This window comes from Corythoichthys intestinalis, chromosome 17 (assembly GCF_030265065.1).
Source record: "Corythoichthys intestinalis isolate RoL2023-P3 chromosome 17, ASM3026506v1, whole genome shotgun sequence".
Lineage (NCBI taxonomy): Eukaryota > Metazoa > Chordata > Actinopteri > Syngnathiformes > Syngnathidae > Corythoichthys > Corythoichthys intestinalis.
Genome location: NC_080411.1, coordinates 547,469 through 568,392, shown reverse-complemented (window position 1 = coordinate 568,392; position 20,924 = coordinate 547,469). Strand labels below are relative to the sequence as shown.

The 20,924-nt window shown below is 40.4% G+C and overlaps 1 protein-coding gene across 3 annotated transcripts in view; it reads left to right on the top strand.

Moving 5' to 3' along the window:
* The window catches only part of sh2d3ca (SH2 domain containing 3Ca), a 71,470-nt gene that overhangs the window by 34,535 nt on the left and 16,011 nt on the right, over positions 1 to 20,924 (top strand). For all 3 annotated transcript variants that reach the window (XM_057818856.1, XM_057818855.1, XM_057818857.1), the window contains exons 2-3: positions 13,101 to 13,229; positions 20,427 to 20,576. In XM_057818856.1, coding sequence (XP_057674839.1) covers positions 13,101 to 13,229; positions 20,427 to 20,576 — 279 coding nt within the window. The remainder of the gene's footprint in view (positions 1 to 13,100; positions 13,230 to 20,426; positions 20,577 to 20,924) is intronic.

Here is a 20,924-nt window from a genome sequence, read left to right as displayed (position 1 = left end):
ATTACAAGAGTCTGGAAAGCAGTGATACTGGACACGTACATGCGTGCAAGTACCACAGTCAGTCCCTAGTAATGGAGACATAAACGTTGCGTGGTCTTAATGCCGTAATCCTGCTATCTCTTGAAAAAGAAGGGGTTAGTAGAGTAACTGATCATGGGACCGCTACTCACAACTCTGTATTTGCGGTGGGATTCCCCCATCCGCTCCCAAAGCTTTCCCTTTTTTTTCCTCCCCCACTACCCATTCCACCGCTTTGGTCGTTACCACGACAACAAGGTCAGAGGCAAGCCCGGCAAGCTGAAAACAAAAAAGGGGCTCTCCAGTCTGTTTTGCACCCAGTCCCTTTTTTCTGAGAAATGCCTTGGACTTAGTTGTGTGGATGCCAAGATATTTTCCATTCTTTATACTGTCTTATTTTGTAGAGGAGAAGGAAGATGTCCTTTTATGCATGTATATGTCCTTTTCTGAATGCACCTTTTGCAGCTTTTCTGTTCCCCTACATATGTGTCATCTCTATCCTCTTTAAGCAGCAAATATATCTGTTCAACATTATTCTATATATACAAGTAACAAGATTCAGATGTAAGGGGACTTTTATTCCTTCATTCAACTTCCATACTGCTTATCCTCATGTGGGTCGCGGGGGTGCTGGAGCCTCTCACAGCTAATTGATGCCAGCCAGTTGCAAGACACATACATACAAACAACTTTTTGCACTTTCAATCACACTTGTAGAGAACTAGCGTACTGCACGAATGCTATTTTTAGACCGTGACGTCGCCATCGTAACGCGGAAGTGGGTTGTTATAGACATGCCCTCGCATACAATCCATGTTATTTTTGCTTGTTTTCTCCGGTAACCTTTCAAAAAAAGAACATTCCAATCAAACACTACTGCTATGGAACATGTAGCAGGCATGAAAATCTCTCACCTTTCGGCGAAATTCGCCGTTTTGAAGTCAAAAAGGGCGACCTACGTGAATTGCGTAGATCCGAGGAGAAATTCTTTTTGGGAGGGTGGGGGGGGGTCGGGAGGTTTTATTAAATTATTATTATTATTATCATCATGTGATTAACTTAGTACGTAAACTGAGCACTTAAGAAATCCAGTCAGCAAATCCTTCTAGATGCTTCACTGACGAGAACCAATCATCGGCCCAAACTGCGTTCCATTATTCCAATCGCGCGCACTCTTTACGTGTACATGGAGTGCTTGGAGAGCCTTTGGTTGCATTGCAAATCCAGAGCGGGGCAGACCAAAGCGCAGCATACACACTTGGCTGTATTTGCCAGCAGATTGAATTTGGTGAGTAATGCTTTCAATCGTTTTCATATTTTGCGATATAATAAAGTTACTGCTATTCGTTGCAGCTTGCGTTGAACACTGCCAGAGCTAGCCAAATCTCCCGTGAAAAAATAGCTCGTGTATTTAGCAGTAATATTAACGAAGAAACGCACTGTTGAGTCAAATTAAGCGGCATGCTCTCAGATGGAGTGGGGCGCCTCGCATCGCTCCCGTCGTCCGCCAGAGACACGTTATTTTCGGCTGGGACTTGAGCTGACGGCCGGTGTCGGCACAACACCGGCCCAGCGAGTGGTGGGAATGCCTCTGGCTTCTTAAAGCTTTTCAGAAATACAGGGATCCCTCGTTTTTCGCGGTTAATGGGGACCAGAACCCGCCGCAATAAGTGAAAACCGCGAAGTAGCGCCCCCCCATTTTTTTGTGCGTGTTCAATGTATTTATTCAGATTTTACATTGGAAAAAAGATACATATATATGACATGTTTTTTCACTTTATTCACCAAAGTATCATTTATAAATGGGTTTCAAGCACTTCAAAATGTAAGAATTAAGATAAGTTTTAAACATGTTACTGCCCCACCGAATTATTTTTTAAACAAGAATAAAGTTGTAAGAAAATGCTTGGCTTTATTAAATGCTTCATAGTGAGTCTACTCAAACCCTCTCAGGCTTTGTTAAACGGTGATTGACACATGTGCAAAGTTTTTCTTTTTATATATATTTTTTTGTTTGAAGCAACTTATTTGATTGAATAATAAAGACACAAATGTCCTAGCCAAAATGTGGCCCAAACGCAAAACAACATTACTTCAATGGAAAAATTTGTTTCAGTCAAGAAAAATAGTTTTCAAATGTTTTTTTGTCTCAAATTTATTTTTGCAATCAAAAACAATTTTTTTTGTTGAAGTGACTTTTTGGGGATTAAAAGTATATCCTGTATTTTGATTGAAGCAACTTTGTTTTTTGATAGAAGTAACTTTGTTTTTTGATTGAATAACAAAAACACAAATCTACCTCCATCGTTATTGAGAGAGAAAGAAATTAAGAAAGCTTTAAAACTAAAAGCCACCGGGGAGTCTGTTTTATTTAAATATTTATATTTCATTACATAGACATGCGTCGTAGGGAAGGGAGATTGAGGGATAAAAAAAGGAGTTAGATGAGGCTGCTAAAGGCAGTGGATACCTCATCAGCTGGGTGAATAGCAGACCTGGTAAGAACAAGTTTGCAAGGATAGTCGGGTATTAAATACAATTATAAACACAATTACAATGTTATTTTTCTATAAAATTTTATGTCATTGCTTTATTAATCATTAGGTGCTAGAGTTGTTAAGTATGGATAATAATGAAATAATAGTTTTGAGAAAACTGTGCTGTTGGTGGCTCAGTGACCATCTGATGTGGTTTGTTCTCAGATGAACAAGTTGAGGAAGGAAGTTTTGATGCAGAGGTTGAAGGAAGAAAAGAGGCAGACTGACTGAGTCACAGCCAGAAAGTGTTGATGACAGTTTTGATTTCTATTCACTGTTGCCCCCTCCCAATTAAAGTATGTCACAGTCGCAGCCAATTATTATCTAAAGCTGGTTAAAATTGAAGTTATGTTGTTTTAAGGTGTATTGAATACTTGTTCATGTGCCCCTTTTGATCTACAAGCACCCGCCCCTCCACCGGTCTCTGCACGGCCCTGCTGAAACACAGTATGGGTCGAAAGAGCTCAATATTTTGTTGGGGTGTACAGTGTACTGGAACATATTTCCTCCACACCCTTCTCACCTTTTTAACCCCTGACCCATTTTCATGCCTGATGTAGAAACGACTCTAGACATTACGACGAATGAAAGATGTTTTCTTCATACGTTTCCCGAAACTAAAAACTCGGAGGAAAAATGTGAACGACGGATCAACTTGCGCGGACCTCCAAAAGACCAGTTTAATGCCAGCAAATGGTGTTGGTAAATGGTGTTACACTTATATAGCGCTTTTCCACCTTTCAAGGCGCTAAAAGCGCTTTACACTATCTCACCATCCACCTACTGGTGACGCAGCACCAGGTGCAACGTGGGGTTCAGTGTCTTGCTCAAGGACACTTAGACGAGTTCATCAGGGTGAAGAATCGAACCCACAACCTCCGGGTTGGGGGACAATTACTCTACCACTGAGCCACGCCACCCCGCAAACTGAAGCCATATGCAGTAAACATTTTGTTGGGGGCCATGGTCCTACAGAGAATGAAGACGTAAGCCATATATGATATTTTTACCTACTTTTAAGCATGACGTTTTGCCGTGCTGCTTCTGTCTGACAATGAATGACCTGAAAAAACTTAAAATTGTAAATGACTGCCACTGTTACCTTTTCTGTTGTAAAAAAACAACTTTAGGGAAGGGTAAATAAATGATAGAATTAAGATTGATATTAATGAAAAAAATGTGTTGGCTTTCAACGAGTAACATATTCGATCGCTACACAAAAATAGCCATGTAAATTGCCCCCAAGAATGGTCAGAGACGTAAGACAACCACAGGATATAATATATAAGAAAGACAGGGCTTGTGATGGGAAAGGATAAAGTGTTGAAACAGGAGAATGTCATTGTCAGTGGCGTAAGAAAAAGGTGTTGATAAAAAAGCTACCTCTGATTAAGGTCGGCTCTTTTTCAGCCATCGACACTCGAGCCATCTCTTCAACTGAACATTTGTATGTTGTTCCACATCTTTACCTGTGAATTTGGCACCAGGGACATCATTTTCAGACAGAATTGATAGTTTTAGCTCAGTAAACATCTCGTTTGTACACTATTTCCACGCATGTACTATTAGGGACAAACGGGAGGTTGACCCGCCTAGCCACAATTGCTAACGTCACGAATATTAATGAGCAAAAGTGATGTGTTGCTTGCCATTGGAGTGTACAATCAGTGTAGCATTCATGGTTTTGGGATGTGGGAGGAAACCCACACAGACACAGGGAGAGCCTGGGAGGCCACATTCTGAGATTGAACCCTTAATTTCAAAACTGTGAGGCAGACATGCTAAGCAGTCAGCCATTGTGTCGCCTGGATACATGTAATATCGTGTGCATCCCAAATTTGTACCACTGTGACCCAGCTCTGCTTTATGCCATTCTTGTAAACAGTATTTAACTTATGCAATCTCACTTAAAAGCCAAAATGTATGATTGGGCTGATATCTTTCCTTTTCAATTTTTTTCCCTTTTTGCCTCAGCATTCAAATCCCTTCTCTGAAGGAATAGCCAGTTCCGTTTTTTTTAAACACCAGTAATTTGACTTTGATTGGTTTTATATTTCACTGGTGTTGTTTCATTCATCTATCCATTTTATATGGCACTTTAGGTTTCGATTGATTGATTGATTTACAGTGGTGAACAAAAACGATCCAATAACGAATAAACACAAAAGATCTCACCGAAAAAGCGGGAGTGTATCAAACTAGCGATCAAAATGCAAACGAGCGTGAATGGCCAGCAAACAGCTAGCGAGGAGGAACGCGACAGAATGCTGCCAAATTGCGACCTCCTAGAACGTTGACAGCGGCAGGTTTAAGAAGCTTGGCGCCCTTTTCCGTGGCCAATCAGCAGCGGTGACGTCGTCCGTTCTGCGTCGATCAGCTTTTGTCACTGTGGGAGGGGAAGCAGCCAGCTGGTGGAGGCGACGATCAGCTGACTGGAAGAAGCTCAGAAAATGAACTATTAAACGGCTAGGGCCGTCACAAGCTGCCTCTGCCACTGGACTGCTTGAACGTGTGTATGGCATTATGAACTCTGAAGACTACCAACAAATTTTGCGCATAATGTAGGGCCCCATGTTAGAAAGCCCTCCGAGGTCATGGGTGTTCTAGCAGGACAATAACCCAAAAGCACTAGAAAATTGAGCGAAAGCACTGGAGACTGGCCAGCAATGAGCCCAGCCCTGAATCCCATAGAACACCTGTGGAGAGATCTGAAAATGGCACCCTTCAAATCTCCGGGACCTGGAGCAGTTGGCCAAAGAACAATGGTCTAAAATTCCAGCAGAGCATTGTAAGAAACTCATTGATGGATACCGGAAGCGGTACTTTGTCTAAAGGTTATGCTAACAAGTATTAGGCTGAGGGTGCCAGTACTTTTGTCCGGCTCATTTTTGGAGTTTTGTGTAAAATGATAATGACTTAATTTTTTTCCCCATCTTTTTTGTTGTTTTTTTTTCATTGCAAGCAAATTCAATGAAGATATTACTACCAAAGCATTTGTAATTGAACATTATCTGACAGAATTGCAGGGGCGCCAATACTTTTGACCAGCACTGTAGATGAGCAAACATTCACACTCACATTTGAGAGTCTTCAATTAACCTGTCATTGAAAAATGTGAGGAAGATGGAGTAGCAGAAGAAAACCCATTCAGGCACTGGAAAACTACACATAGCAAGGCAAGAGCTGAAATTCAGACTGCCTCCTGCCAAATAACGATTAAAATCTGAAAAAAAAAAAGTGGATTTTTTGGACATATGTAGAAGTTTAAGGAAGAAAATGAATATCTACTATATAAGTGCTGACTGTGTCTCACGTTGCAGGAATATTGTAGCACTCACCCACCATCCAATTACATATATTGGGCTAATGTTGTCCCCAATCAAATTTGTTGGTGTCTTACCTCAACATTCAAATGCACACTGAAGAGCAACATGTCTTTTGTTTAATGGTAAGTGAAAAGTCATTTTCATCATTTCATAATCTAGGGAGCATCTCGTTATACTGTATATGCACTGATGTATAGTTGGTGTGTCCATTAGTAAGACAGGAGTGTAAACGTGTCACATTATGCTGTGCCTTTAGCCGTCGTCGCCTTGACGGTTTTACGCACTCACATCACTCTCTTTGCAGTATAGCCAGTGCGTATTCTATAAGCCTGTCTATGTGATAACAGTACTTATCTTCCTTGACCTGCTCTTACTGCCTGTCTGGGCCCTCAACTAAATATTGAGCCCCATCCATCAATGGTGACTCACACACACAAATGTGCTTGCACCCTCTAGGGAAGCAAAGTCCTGCATCAGCTGTTAAATTGCCTTAACTCTCTCTGCTTCTAATGGGCTAGCTGTCCAACCCCCCTGTTAGCCTCTGTCTACATTTAATGAGGTTCCGTTGTTCCATCTGGCTGACTTTCAATGTTATCTTCAACGTCTGCGTTCTCTGTTGCATAAAGTGTTTCTCGACCATAGGTTGGCTTGTTTGCAATTTGACACTTCCCTTAATAGGGTACAGTAAAGTGGTCCAATTTAGCATTGCTGGGTATGTAATGAAGGTCTTCTTACAATAATACAAATGGCCTAAATCCATGATCTGTTTGCTTTCACTGTTTGATAGGATGGGATTAATATCTGGGCATAAGGTGAGTATGAAAATCAGATGCACTAAAAGAAAAAGAAAAAAACACTAAAAATAAGGTGATATATGATAATACTTCAATAATAACATATGGCGGAAAACATAGACAAGACTGAAAAAGCAGTTTCTGCTCTTGCACTCCTCTTTAAAAGAGACTGCTGTATTTTAAGCCAAAACAACTGTTGTACTTGATAGAACAATATGTCTATATGGTGCCATAGCAGATTCATGGCGCATTAAGCCCACAAACTACCGTGTACAGACGCACTCTCTGAGCTCCTGAAGCACTCTCTTATCTTAATCGATAAGCGCTCAGGGCCAGCAAACTCGACTCCCAGTATGGCTCCAAAGAATTTGAAACCTGGAGACTTGGATGAAATAAAATCCTCCATACAGAAGTTTGAGGTCTCCTTGACTGGTTTGATTCAAAACCAGAATCAAGAAGTCGTCAGAGAGCTCCAGTTAATTCGCGCTGAAAACGAGAAACTCAAGGAAAGAGATGTTCGCATCAAGAGGCTGGAAATTTTGGCTGACGATCTCGACCAGTGCCGACGCGCAAATGAGCTCATCATTTCTGGATTACAACTGACGCCTAGCCCAGGGGCCACAGTGGCGCAACTGGCAATTGCTAAGCTTAAAGAGTACAGAAAAAACATGGAACCACTGGACATCCATCGCTGCCTTCTGCTCCCATCTGGGTGGAGAGGACCGGCGACGGTGCTCATGAAGCTGGCAGACCACAAGACCAAGACTGCCCTGCTTAACCAGTGCTGCCACCTGAAAGGGTCGAATATTTTTTTGAATGACAACTTGACTCGCCGAAATGCTGAAATTGCAAGAAAAGCACGTCAACTCAAGAAAGCTGGGAAAATAGCCAACACCTGGGTCTCGGATTGCAGGATCCTTGTCAAGACGCAAGATATGAAGATTAGAGCTATCATGAGTCTTGACCAGCTGAATACAATAGCTGGATTACTGTAAATACTACACAGCGGACCAGTATAACAACTCGTGGATGTGGACGGTAAACTGAAATTTATCAACGGCAGGAGTCTCTACAGGAATCTTGAACACATTAAGGATTATCTACCCAAGATAACAAAGGCTCTGACTTTAATTTGCACGGACATAACATGACACAAATGAATCGGGCATCTAAGGGGGAAGGAGGTATTGCAATTATGATTGACAGTCTCCTGGAATGTATTACAATTGAGCTCCTAATCCCCAATTGTAAAAACATAAGTATCTGCTGTGTCTACCGAGCTCCTGATTCAAATATCTAGTTTACTGAGTATATGAAAAAGATACAGTATAAAACGAATAATAAGCATGTATTCGTTGTGGAGACATTAATCATGGGATAAAATATGTATGGCATGTTGTTTGATTTTATACATTCATGTCTGATGAAACTGTTACAATGACCTTTGTGTGCGCCAATTGGTGCCACCATGTACACCTTAGCAATGTATCCTTTTAAGAGACTTATAAGAAAAGCATTTTGAGTCGCTACTCACACCAGTTGTGAAAACACATAATCACTTTTGCCACACACATAGCCACAAAAAAATGTTCCGCAGCAAACAGGTGCAAAAATGTCAGGGACATGACAAAGCCACAACCTTGTACGCCCTGAAATTAATCGAGCTGCTTGACTGCACGCTAAGTTAATAAACCCAGATTGTTGATTATGTTATTGTACAGTTTTGATGTATGTTCCATGCCTGAATGTGCATCTTTAGTTGTGTGGGGGACGGGAAACTGATAAGCATATGCTTCATCCCGTCCGCCTTTGTCTTCTTCTTCGGTTCCTTCGGGCAAATCATATCACATTTTGTAATTGTCAATGATACCGATGATGATGACAATAAAATTCCATTCCATTCCATCCCACTGAAGTCTAAAATATATATTATTAAACGTTTCGTGAGACAGGAAAAACATCATCCATAGATGGCAAAAACAATTTAATTCAAATCTCCGGTATGGTTTTGTTCATAACAATAATATCCTACAGTAATACATTATGGGTAAAAAAATTGTTAAATTGGTCAAAAAAAAAAGTGAGAATGCGGTTAAGTCACAACAAGTATTGTATTGGCCCGAATATAAGACGGTGTTTTTTGCATTGAAATAAGACTGAAAAAGTTGGGGTCGTCTTATATTCCCGATCTAGACGTTATACCCAATCGCGACGCTAGATGGCGCCAGATATCATTGAAGCGATGTTCTGTCATGACAGATCTCAGCGACTCTCAAGTTTAACCAGTTTGCATTATTTTATTGCAATGTTTTCCTTTTTCAGATTTGTTTCAAGACTACAGTTAGACTTCACATTGATGGTTAATGCAGCTATTGCAATTTTGTTGTTTTATCACAATCGATTGGTTTATTTACATTTCAAAAACCAGAGGCCATTCATTTACGAATGTGATTGCACTTTAGTTTACATATTGAAATGTTCAGATATTAAGATTTGAATGAGGCAAAATAACATGCTTTTTCTCTCAAATATATTGTTACAATCATTTGTTTCAGATGTACTGTAATTATTTTCTGTATAAAAATTAATGTGGTGTTCAAAAAGTCTTTTTTTCAAACTTGAGTCTTGAAAAAGAGGGTGTCGTCTTATAATCAGGCCTTTCTTATATTCGGGCCAATACGGTATAATAGAATTATTCCATATATACCAATATTGTTTAGTAAGGTGCTATGGAAATGCATAATTTGTAACCGTAGCAATCGTAGCAATGTACTTTTAATCTTTTATCGTCTTCACATTCAAACACGAGTCAAGTTTAATGAGTCACATCCCACCCAATCTTAAAACTGAGAGATGAATATATCGCCTTGAAAAGAAGTCAAATATGTCACGTGCTAATTTTGCTATCATGTTGTAAAGTTCTGAATGCATGTTGTGGCTAGCGAGATGGGACTAGCGGTTAACATGATCTGCGTCACCGTTCTAAACATCTCTCATCAAATCTCTGGCTCTTGTCAACCTTGCACATAGGTTAAATGAGCGAAGCAGAACCATGAGAACTTCGAGGCAATATCGAGTACTTTGATTTATCATAGTGTATGCTATATAAGAGAAATGTCTCCTGCGTCTTTAGGCTCGTCATCGCTATTTTATGTACACATCCACATCGTCCACATCCATGAAGAGTACCCTCTTCACTCAATTTTCAATTTACCCTATCAGCATTGATACACAAACACACACAACAGAATCGGCCTCCTCTGGGTTTCCACGGAGACGAGCCGAAGCAATAATAGCACACTTGACCCCACTGCGCTCTTATTGGCCTCCACGCACACACCTCAAATCTAATCTAGGAAGAGTAAGCCTCCGAGGTGATATTCCTCCATGTGCCCCCCAGGACTTGATAGAAGGGTGAAAAGGGGGTGAAGACATGAGGAAGTTAATAATTTCATTTTGCGCTGACCTGGGGAAGAGACCATCGATTGCTTGTCTCCTCGTATTACCGTCACAAACACACATACAGATTCTAAAATTTCATGAGGTAAAGCGGATGTCACCTGAACAAAGATACAGTAGAAACAAACAAGTATTTTTCCCATAAAGATAGGGCAGCGTCACGGAAATCGAGTCCAATTTCTGTAGAAAAATAAAATGACCTCAAGTTTCTTTTTTCCCCTTCTGCGTTTTTCTTATATAAAAGAAAATATCAACTTACACAGAAATATTCTGTGTGTACAGTATTTCTATTTCTGTTTCCGTATCCAGCCTCTCCGTGAGTCATCACCTTATCGTGGTGGAGGGGTTTGCGTGTCCTAGGAGGTCTGTTCTCTGGGGCTTTCAGCCCCTGGCAGGGTCACCTATAGCAAACAGGTCCTTGGTGAGGGGCCAGACAAAGCATGGCTCAACAATGACCTCTTATGATGAATAAAATAAATGGACTCGGGTTTCCCTTGCCCGGGGCCCCCCTCTGGAGCCAGGCCCGGAGGCGGGGCTCGAAGGCGAGCGTCTGGTGGCAGGGCCTGTCTCCGTGGAACAAGGGGGGAGTGCCCTCTTCGGGTCGGGGACGAGATCCTGCCCCAAGTGGAGGAGTTCAAATATTTGGGGGTCTTGTTCACGAGTGAAGGTAGGAGGGAGCAGGAGATGGACAGGCGAATCGATCCAGAGTCTGCAGTAATGCGGAGCCTGCACCGGTCCGTAGTGGTGAAGCAAGAGCTTAGCCGAAAGGCCAAGCTCTCGATTTACCAGTGGGTCTCCGTTCCTGCCCTCACCTATGGTCACGAGCTGTGGGTCGTGACCGAAAGAACAAGATCGCAACAAAATGCCATAAGTTCCTGGCTAAAATGGTAGACTCGACAGCTATACCTACCATGTCTCTTATGGTGTCCATCAATGACAATGCAAACACAAACACTTCAAGACAAATAGGATTTGCTCTAAAAAGAAGTGCTTTTACATTGAATGCAGTTATATTACCATTTAAACACTGAAACTAAGGAAACGGATCAACACTCCAGTCAAAATTCTTTGAACGTCTATCACAATCACCGGCACTGAAACATTATCGTTTGATGCCAGCAATACAAGTGAAAGTATACTGGAAGTCTATCGCCACAAATTACAGCCAAGAAGTTAAGTCTGCCCATCCCTGGCACTATTTGTCTTCTCTTTGTGTCCTCATGGAGATCATCTCCACTGAAACTCGGTCATTACACCATCATAGGTTGTTATGGCGCTTTTCACGTGGCAGCTAGTCTGAGTTAGCTTCCGTGACCATCTTATTTTAAAATCTTTAGTCCAAATTAAGAAGTGGTTGAAGTTATTGATAATTATTAAATGGTTAATAAATATTTGCTTTTACCAATGAAGGCTCACAATAAAGTAATGATTGTGTGTTCCATGATTGATTGCAGTAAAGAGACATTTTAGTGATTGATAACTATTGACATGTTTAGTTCTTGATAAAACTGCCTTGTCATTCTGACTGGTTTCACAGGTCAACTCCGAGGACAAGCCACAGACATTGCGAAACTAAATTGTCTGGGACATTTAGGAAATCACATTGTTGCATTTTATTACTTGCCAAATGCTATTGCTTCATGAAATGTATTTGATGAGATAATAATGATATATTTGCTCTAATCAATTGCTGCTCGCAATGAAGAAATGCTTCTGCTTATTGTTGCTTACAAAGAAGGGATGTTTTGTCTTGAAGAAGCCTTGAAGAGGCCTCTTGCCTGTTCAAAGACAGCTTTGCTTTGCTGAAATGTGCTGACACACATGTATATAATTCCACCTACATGCACACACATAGCCAAACAAATACAAGGGGTGTCGCCAGCTTGCTCCCCCTTTCCCTTTTAGGGCAAGACACCCGTCCGTTGCCAGGGCCGTCCCAGATAAAAAGCGAGGCGAAGGAGGGGCTAGTTAGAGCGATTGCGGAAGCTGTGTAGTTTCCCCTCCTTCTCCTTGCAAGCTTTTCAACTAAATTGAGTGCCTTCTCTCTGTTTTGGGTAATATCATAAATGTCTACCTGGGGATTCGTATTTCAACTTGACATTTATCATTCGAATTATGGTGGAAAGAGGACTTAATTCCTCTTCATCGGGCTTTCTCATATACCTCCATACGTGCATAAATATGCTACTTCAAAAATGCGCAATGTTTTGTGAAACTCTTTACAGATCATTTCATTCTGGACTGAAGTAGCAGAGTAAAATATGTCTGAAATGGAGCTGTACATATTTCATTTTTGTGATCTGTTTCGCAGCTAGAGAGTCTTTGAAGGTAAATAAGCATGAAAATGTTTGCTGGAATTTATTTTCATGTATTACAACCTTAGATTTCCCCAGAGTATCGCTTATTTGTGCGAGCAAGCAGCGAGTGGAGAGCTTTGAAATCTGAAACATGATCCTCTTGTTTGTGTCTAAGTGCGTGTGCGCGTGTTGAGTCATTGAATTGCTACTGAAGTACTCGGCAGTACATCAGAACAATAAAAGCTTACTTATGATGATTTCTTCCCCTTGGTAATCAGGTCAGGGTCAATTGGATTGCTGTGCGTGCGTGTACAAAAGCCTCGTTGTATTGTTTCCTTCAGTTAATGCAAGTGCACCTTGCATTTTTAAATGGGTTTAATGTTGTTGTTTTTTGTAAATGACATATTTGCACTTTTAAATTGGGCCTAAAACATTCCTCACATTCTTATGCATATACGTACTGTTTCTATAATGAATGTCTTTACCATTTATAAATGAGCTCATTTCTGAATTGAATTTTGATCTAAAAAAAAAAAAAATCACACTCATGTTCACAATTAAGGACAATACAAAGTCTTCAATTCTGACGAAGACAGCTGAAGTTTGCAAATTGGATGTCACATTAATGAATTGCTCTTTTACGTCTCCTCTCCTGTTTATGTCCCTCAGTTCTCCAAAGATAAATACCTGCTGGAGTCTCCTCCCGAGAAACTACGGAAAGAGCTGGAAGAGGAGCTGAAACTGAGTCCGACTGACATCAGGAGCCATGGCTGGTACCATGGACATATACCCAGAGAGGTTGGTATTCACACAGTAACGCGTTACTGTAATAATGTTATTTTTTCCTATAAGGAGTAGTGTGAAGCCTGAGTTATGCTTCTGCGTTGCAGTGACAGCGAAGCGACTACTTTGTCAATGAGCATTTGATAGTTCTTCGGCAAGGGAACGCATTGCTCTGTAATTCACCGCCAAGCCACTAGAGGGGTGTGGCGTTGTGTTTGTACGGTTTTGGGGGACTTGTCGACTTCTACTAGTTTTCTTCCGGTTACACAACAATGCCAACGGAAATGGAACAGTTGAATGTGGATCTTCACCTCATCAACATTGAACAACAAATGTTGAACATACAAATGCTGAGGCGCAGGTGACGCGGAAGACTGTTTCGAAGGATGATCTGTCCATCTGTTCTGCCGCACAGAGACTGTTAGCCTCAGTTAGAAGCCGACAAGCTTTCTTTCTTTCTTTATTTAAGAATCCCCATTAGTCTCTACCAAAGTAGAGACTATTCTTCCTGGGGTCCAAAAGCTGTGGTGGCTAGCTTCAAACAGGCGTCGAGCACTGTGTCCAGCGTTTTGTCCGAGGTCTGCAAGCATTGTGGACAGCCCTCCCCCCTGATTTTTTTGCCATGTTCTACAATCAGCCAGTGGAAATCCATAGCAGATGTCTGGTGGCTATGGAACTTCCCAAACTGCGTTGGAAGCCTTGATGTTAACGTTATCATTAAAGCACCGAGGCACTCTCAATCAGTGATTATGTATCGAGTGTGAACCGTCTATTGTTCAAAATTAAACGTCAAAACAACTCTTTTGACACCAAACCTGTGCTTTATTCTTCATATACTTGAAGTGCAAAATGTAAATAAGTCACTCACAGCAAACATATATACACAATAAATGATGAAGTGCACCAACCGAAAATATGACATAAAGTGGTAAAAAGCTGGCAGCTTTGGCCGACCGTGCCTTTGATTTCCAAAAAGAGGACATAAATAACATACATAAATAATCTCCGTTTAGTCTTATATTTAAATTTTATATGGATCGATAGCATGCATGCACTGTTCATGCATGACGCACACACATACAGACAGTTTGCCCCAACTCAAGGCCGTGTAAGCAATCTTGAAACATTTCTCATATAGAGCATAGAGAAAACTGAGCATTCTCAGACTTATCCTCAACCCATTTTATTTTATTATGACTGACTAAGCCCGACCCATCCCCAAAAGCCATGTTCAAGGCAAGCAAGGCGCTGACGCACAGCTGCACCGCTACCGTAGCACCCTGTCTCTCTCGCTCTTTGCTGACGTAATTGCTGCATGAATTCTAATTTGGGAGACTTGACAGTTCAGACCGCCGCCATATTCTGGAAAAAATGTGGCCCATCAACGGATTTAAACCACATACGATAGTGACCCAGATCTGATTTGAAATGGTACACTTGTCCCGTTCAGACCGTCAAGTTAATGCCTCCCTCAAGTCGGGAAAAACATGAAAAAATCGGATTCCTGCATTAAGACCTGCGGTATGCCTATAGCCTAAGTGGAAATGCATCAAGCGAGAGTAGAAAACATACATTAAATGAAGAGTCACAATGGGCCATACAGTAGTCAATTTGTGCCCTGCGATTTCCTGGGAAGCAATCCATGCCGAATTCAGCCTCAATGCTTGCAATGAGAACAATTGCGACAAAAGTTGACGGGGCGCGGGGCCGATGAATAGGGGGCCTGCATTGTTGGCGAGGCCATCAAAGCTGACCGAGTGGAATCACAGACAAAAGAGCTTTTTTTGTTGAAAATTCTTGTGAATAAATGCTTAAATCTCCGAATTTTTTATAGGTATGGACGTAAAACAGTCTCAATTCTTGGTTAAAAGCAAAAAACCCGTTCAGTTAGCGTTTATTTTACGTAAACATGTCGAAGTATAATGCCGTATCAACACAAGGAACACCGGAGAACGCCTGATAACGACTGATAAGACTCCAAGAGCCCCTTTGACGCTGAGGTAGCAAAATCCACAACCCTCGTTGCCCTGACAAGAGTAACTCCCGAATCTTCCTGTCCAATCCACAAAAAGACAACAATCCCAAACACACCCTTCTTCCTGCCCACGGTCCGCCCATTGAGAGCCTTCAACAGAATGAATGTTTAACTAAGTGTTGTCATCTTTCTCTGAAACCTTTTGTTGACTTCTGATATGGTGACCTTAGAACGAAATTGCCTCCTCACGAACCAGCCAGTACCATTTTGTTGATATAAGCGTACAATATTCTTAAAATGACACAATTCCCATTGTTTGCCCTAGAATTAATATTTCCAAGCACCTTACTAAGATAAGCACTCTGTAAATTGGACTGTTAGTGAAGAATACCTTGTGTCATAATCTATTGTGTTATACTAAAAAGAACGTAGACAGGAAGTTACGCTCGATAAACAAACCCATGCTGATGAAACTACCTTGGCATAGGTAATTAAAGAAGATAAAAAATGTGGGTGAATTTGCATTTTAAGCGGACATGCTATTTAAGCAATGACTTAAGCGGCTTTTTAGCAGCCCAAACTCCGGATGACACCGATTAATGACTCCCATCATCTCGCTCTCTGCTCTGCGGGATTGACTTTAGTGTTCACAAAGAGGGATGCGGCGCCAAGCAGACAGCTGTGTGCGCTGCTCACGTATGCAATTGGATTTCACAGCTGGCCACAGACACACACGTGGGAGGTCGCCGGTGTCTGCCTCAAACATTACATTCAAATAAGCCTTACGTGGGGGTTTGCCATTTTGCGTATTATACATTATTCATGGGGTTGTCCCGACGGTAACTGAAAACACACAAACAGGTTTGTACTGTAATTAGGTGGTCTCAACCATTATTAACAAATTTTTTAATTTCGATCAAATTTTCGCGTACGTAAATTTGAAGAATGATGTTTAAAATGTTAATGTTTGGCGCACAAAATACGAATCACAAGATGAAGAAAATAAACATTTATATCACTCTTGCCTCACCGACGACAACTATCAATTGTGTTTGAAAATAAAGGCGACGCTTACAACACTGTACTCTGAAGTTCCGGAGGTAATATCATACAGACCGAATCATAGGCGGAGTAAGGGGGGGGCACAACATGTTCATGACCCCGAAATGCAGTGTCAGCAATGAAATTACAAGAATTTTTATAATAATACGTTGAAAATGAGTGTTTTTTTGCTTCCCATCATTCTTAAGGGGAATTCTAAATCAGGCTGCTGGCAGGACAGCTATACTTTTCACCAAGATCATCATCCATTGAATATGGTACGCCCGCCGGTGTCGTGCCAACGTAGTTACCTCAGTCAAAAATTGTATCCCCTGGGAGGAGCCATATGGAGCTATAATTGTGTCTTTATTATTCGATCCAAAAAAAAGTTGCTTCAATGAAAAAGATGTGTTTGAATGCAAAAATGCATTTAAAAGCTATTTTTATTTGAATGTTTTCTTTATTGAAGTCAATTTTTTTGATTGAAGTAATGTGGTTTTGTGTTTGGGCCGCATTTTGGGTAGGACATTTGTGTCATTATTAATCAATCAAAAAATAAGTTGCTTCATATAAAAATATATATATATTTTCAAAAGAAAAATCACTTCAATAAAAAAAAAAAAAAAGAAACGTTTTAATCATAGAAACAACCATTGATATGCTCATCCTGAGACAATTTGAAGCTTCAGTGGGCAAATTAAGGCCCGCCACAAACGACCCAATCCATTTTTCAATCCAGTGCAGTGAGTATTTATATTATCAAGGGTCCTGTAACAGTTGATAGATTATTTTAGCCATTTTCAATAAAATGCCTTTCAACTCTTACAATTCATTTGGACATCTAAATGGAATGGATGTCGATCAGTGTCAATAGCAGCTCAAGAGTTCAAATCGTATGTCCTTCCAATTTGGTGTGATTTTGAATTTTTATTAAAATCATTCATTTTTATTAGGAATTTAATTGATAAAACCACCGTTAAATTGATGAAATAATAATTACAAGGGGGGGGGGACCATCTTTGTTGATTCAAACAAATAATAACAGGAATGAATCATTCTTATTTATTATTGCATGAAATGAACCATTTTACATGTTTAATAAACAACTTCACAAATGTTTTGCCTCATCAAACGACCTGGTTGTTCCGTTCGTTTTAAAATCAAATGTGGGCCTTCAGCATAAAGGTTTGCCAACCTACCATTATTCTACAGCCTTAAACTAACCTGACATGCATGAATTTTGCATGAAATGTGGGTGGCGCGAACCCGAGCAGGCCTACCTGAAAAGTATACAACCTGAACCCTCCAAAATAAGCGCTCGAGTCAAGACTGAGGTCGAGACCTCTGAACTTTGAAGCTGACATGCTAACCATCAGTATACTGTGTGGCCCTTTAAGTTGTAAATATCAAATATTCTCCGCATAATTGCAGCCTTTCCTTTATTTGAATCATATGCGTAAATACTGGAGTAGAGTAGTTGAGAACTGTCAAGGAATGATCTTTGTTTTACTGCCCCCTGCTGGTGATAATGTATGCCTACATGTATGAATGCATCTAGTTTAACATACAGCATCTGTGCATACACAGTATTAACATCACTCAATGTAATATGAGTTTGCCGTGTAATGTTACCACTGTCTTCTTAAGTATTATAACATAAAATCAGGGAGGGGCACCGTTGTTTTTGTTTGCTCTCAGGACTGACGATGCTTCACTCACCCTGACAAAAAAAACCTTTTATGGATTGCTTATCTTCAATTATATTCAAAACAGTGTTTTTCTACATTAATGCTGAACACAATAGATTTCTACTGTAGAAATAATTTTCTCAGTCAGCAGTCGCTGTTGGCAGCTTATTTGTCTCTGCCAGTTTGAACAGCACAGCAGATACATTTTGGCGGCTTTTTGTCATTGGTGCGCAAGAAAAATGTGTTCCGATCAGTCGTCGTAATTTATGCTGACAGACCGGATTCCCATTATTTAACTGTCAAAAACAATATTAAAAAACACAAGATTTTAACTAATGATGTAGCACACTCTTGGTCTTTAAACTCAGCAGCCTATTTTGTACTTTTATTGCTAGTTCAAATATGTACATGGCGGAAACCCAGACAAGGCTGAAAAAGCAGTTTCTGCTCTTGCACCCCTCTTTGAAATAAACTGCTGTATTTTAAGCCAAAAGAACTGTTGTGTTTGATGGAACAATATTTCTATATGCTGCCATAGCAGTTTCATGGCGCATGAAGCCGCTGAACTATTTTTAATTTGTCCGTTTAACCCCCGAGACCACCGTTTACAGACACCGCGCAACCGCTTTTGTTTTAACCCAGCCATAAAAAGAAGGTAAGTAATTATATTTGTTTTTCAAATTTTTAGCTTTGAATCACTAATTGATGCCTAATATTAGTAAATAATAAAGAGCCATATTGGACCAAAAAACAAATATGTCTGGAGCCGCAAGAAATTAATAGCCTTAAATAAGCCTAATAATGAAGGCAACATATGCTGTATGTATCTGTGTTAGTCAGTCATCTTGATAGTAGGCTAATATAAGTCGGCTGAAAAAACATCATGAGCCTTCAGGATTTAATGTTTATTTTCCCTGAAGTGCATCCAACTCTGTTGTATGATGCCACCTCAAGTTTAACTTCATGACAATATTAATGACTCATTTCATTGCTTTTATGAAGTTATAGAAATGCAATAAAGAAATCTGATTTTTGATGCCATTTTTATTTCAAGGTTTCGAAAAACAACAAAATGGAATGTGCATACCATGCCCCTTATCTGGGCATGTCTTTGATTTTTTAAATGTATTTATTATCTCGGGTTTGTTTTTGAAGTCTGCAAATAGGTGTTCTGATATGTTGATGAATGTCTCCTTCATGTACTCACCATCTGTTTTCCACGCTTTATTATCTCCCGGTGTAAGTACACTATCCACTCGCCCTCACTATCCCCTCAGGGGGCCTGTGCTTGACGTCTGACATCAGTGACGTTTCGTTATTCCCGCTATATGATTGGCCGAAGAGTCAAAATGCTCTCCAATAAAATGCCTGTTTGAAAATGGTCCGGTTGTTCTTGAATGCGTTCGCTTAAAAGTGCCTTTGATGATATCACACACAGAGAGTATTATTGAAATGTTAAAGTTATATAAGAGCAAACGTGTGCACACACATGTGTCACTCTCGAATGTTGGGACATTTTGAGTCCTGATACTGCATTCTCCTGTCTTCAAGTAGTGGAAAATTTCCTCATATAAATCGTCCATGGTTACAGAAAAAAAGAACCTAATAGTTCGTGCAAGCGATGTTGTGACAGACGTTTCATTTTTAAACATGCATTTCGACTCTTCGGCCAACCATATAGCGAGAATAACGGAACATCACTCACGTCACTGTCAAGCGCAGTCAAGTGTGTGTCGCAAGCTATGACTCAAATCTTCGTTGACAGAAATTTTGAAATTTAATATTCTACACATTTTTACAGCATTGGAAAAGTTCAGAATTTATGTGTCATTTTGTCCTCCTACAGAAACCATATCAAAACAAAAAATATATTTCTCTCAACAATTTTTTCCATTTTCAAACATTTTTGAAAATGCTACAGGGAGCCGCTAGGGCAGCGCTAAAGAGCCGCATGCGGCTCTCAAAACACGGGTTGCCGACCCCCGGGCTATCTCATACACCTTTTATATTTATCTTGATTTTATACTTTTATACTTACAAGTCACTTTTGAGATTTTAACTTATCCTGCACTGTTAAGGGAGATGCTCAACAATTTCATTGTACAACTGTATAATGACAATAAAGGGCTATTCTATTCGATTCGATTCGATTCAATTCGATTCGATTCGATTCCACTGGAGCTGTACAATACAGTTAGGCTCCAGCAAAATAGGTTTGAGGATATTAAGAACAACATGAATTCATACAAAGCGCACTGGATTATAAAGCGCAATTGTCAATTTTGGGGAAGAATAAAGGGATGTAATTGCACCTTCTAGTCCGAAAAATGCGGAAGATGTCTAATTGTTTTATTTCTAATGCGAACTAAATGACTTATTTGTTATTTCCTCTGATCGCAACCAAACTTTTCCCCCCCCCCCTCCAATATATTCTCCCCCACAGTTAGACATCATAGAACTAAATGTTTCTTTCAGTGTCTCATCTGTAAATCCCTTGTGTGTGTTTAGGTGTCAGAGACTCTGGTGCAGCATCACGGAGACTTCCTGGTGCGTGACTCCCTGATCAATATGAGCGATTACGTACTGACCTGTCGATGGGATAACGAGGTGTTGCACTTTAAGATCAGCAAAGTCTTGGTCAAATCCAGTGACAGCAAGGTACACGCCAACACAAACACACACTCCAATGCAAATTTCAACTTGTGATGATCTCAGGTACTCTCCTGAATAAGTTGGCAAGATAAGAAACATAATTTATATTAGAAAACTTCTATGGAACACCACCAGACAAATGTCCCAAAAAGTATCCACTAATTAAAAAAAGAAAAAGAAAAAAGTTTGCGATATTTCATTTTCGGATTGAAGTTCAGGATGACATTCTCTGACCTTTTGAATGCACTTGTCTGACTTCCTGTGTCAGGGAAACGCGGGAAGGCAGGTGGTGTGGACCCAAATGCAGGGAAACGAAAAAGGCAGCGAGGCAGGTGGAGGAGAACTCAAAACACG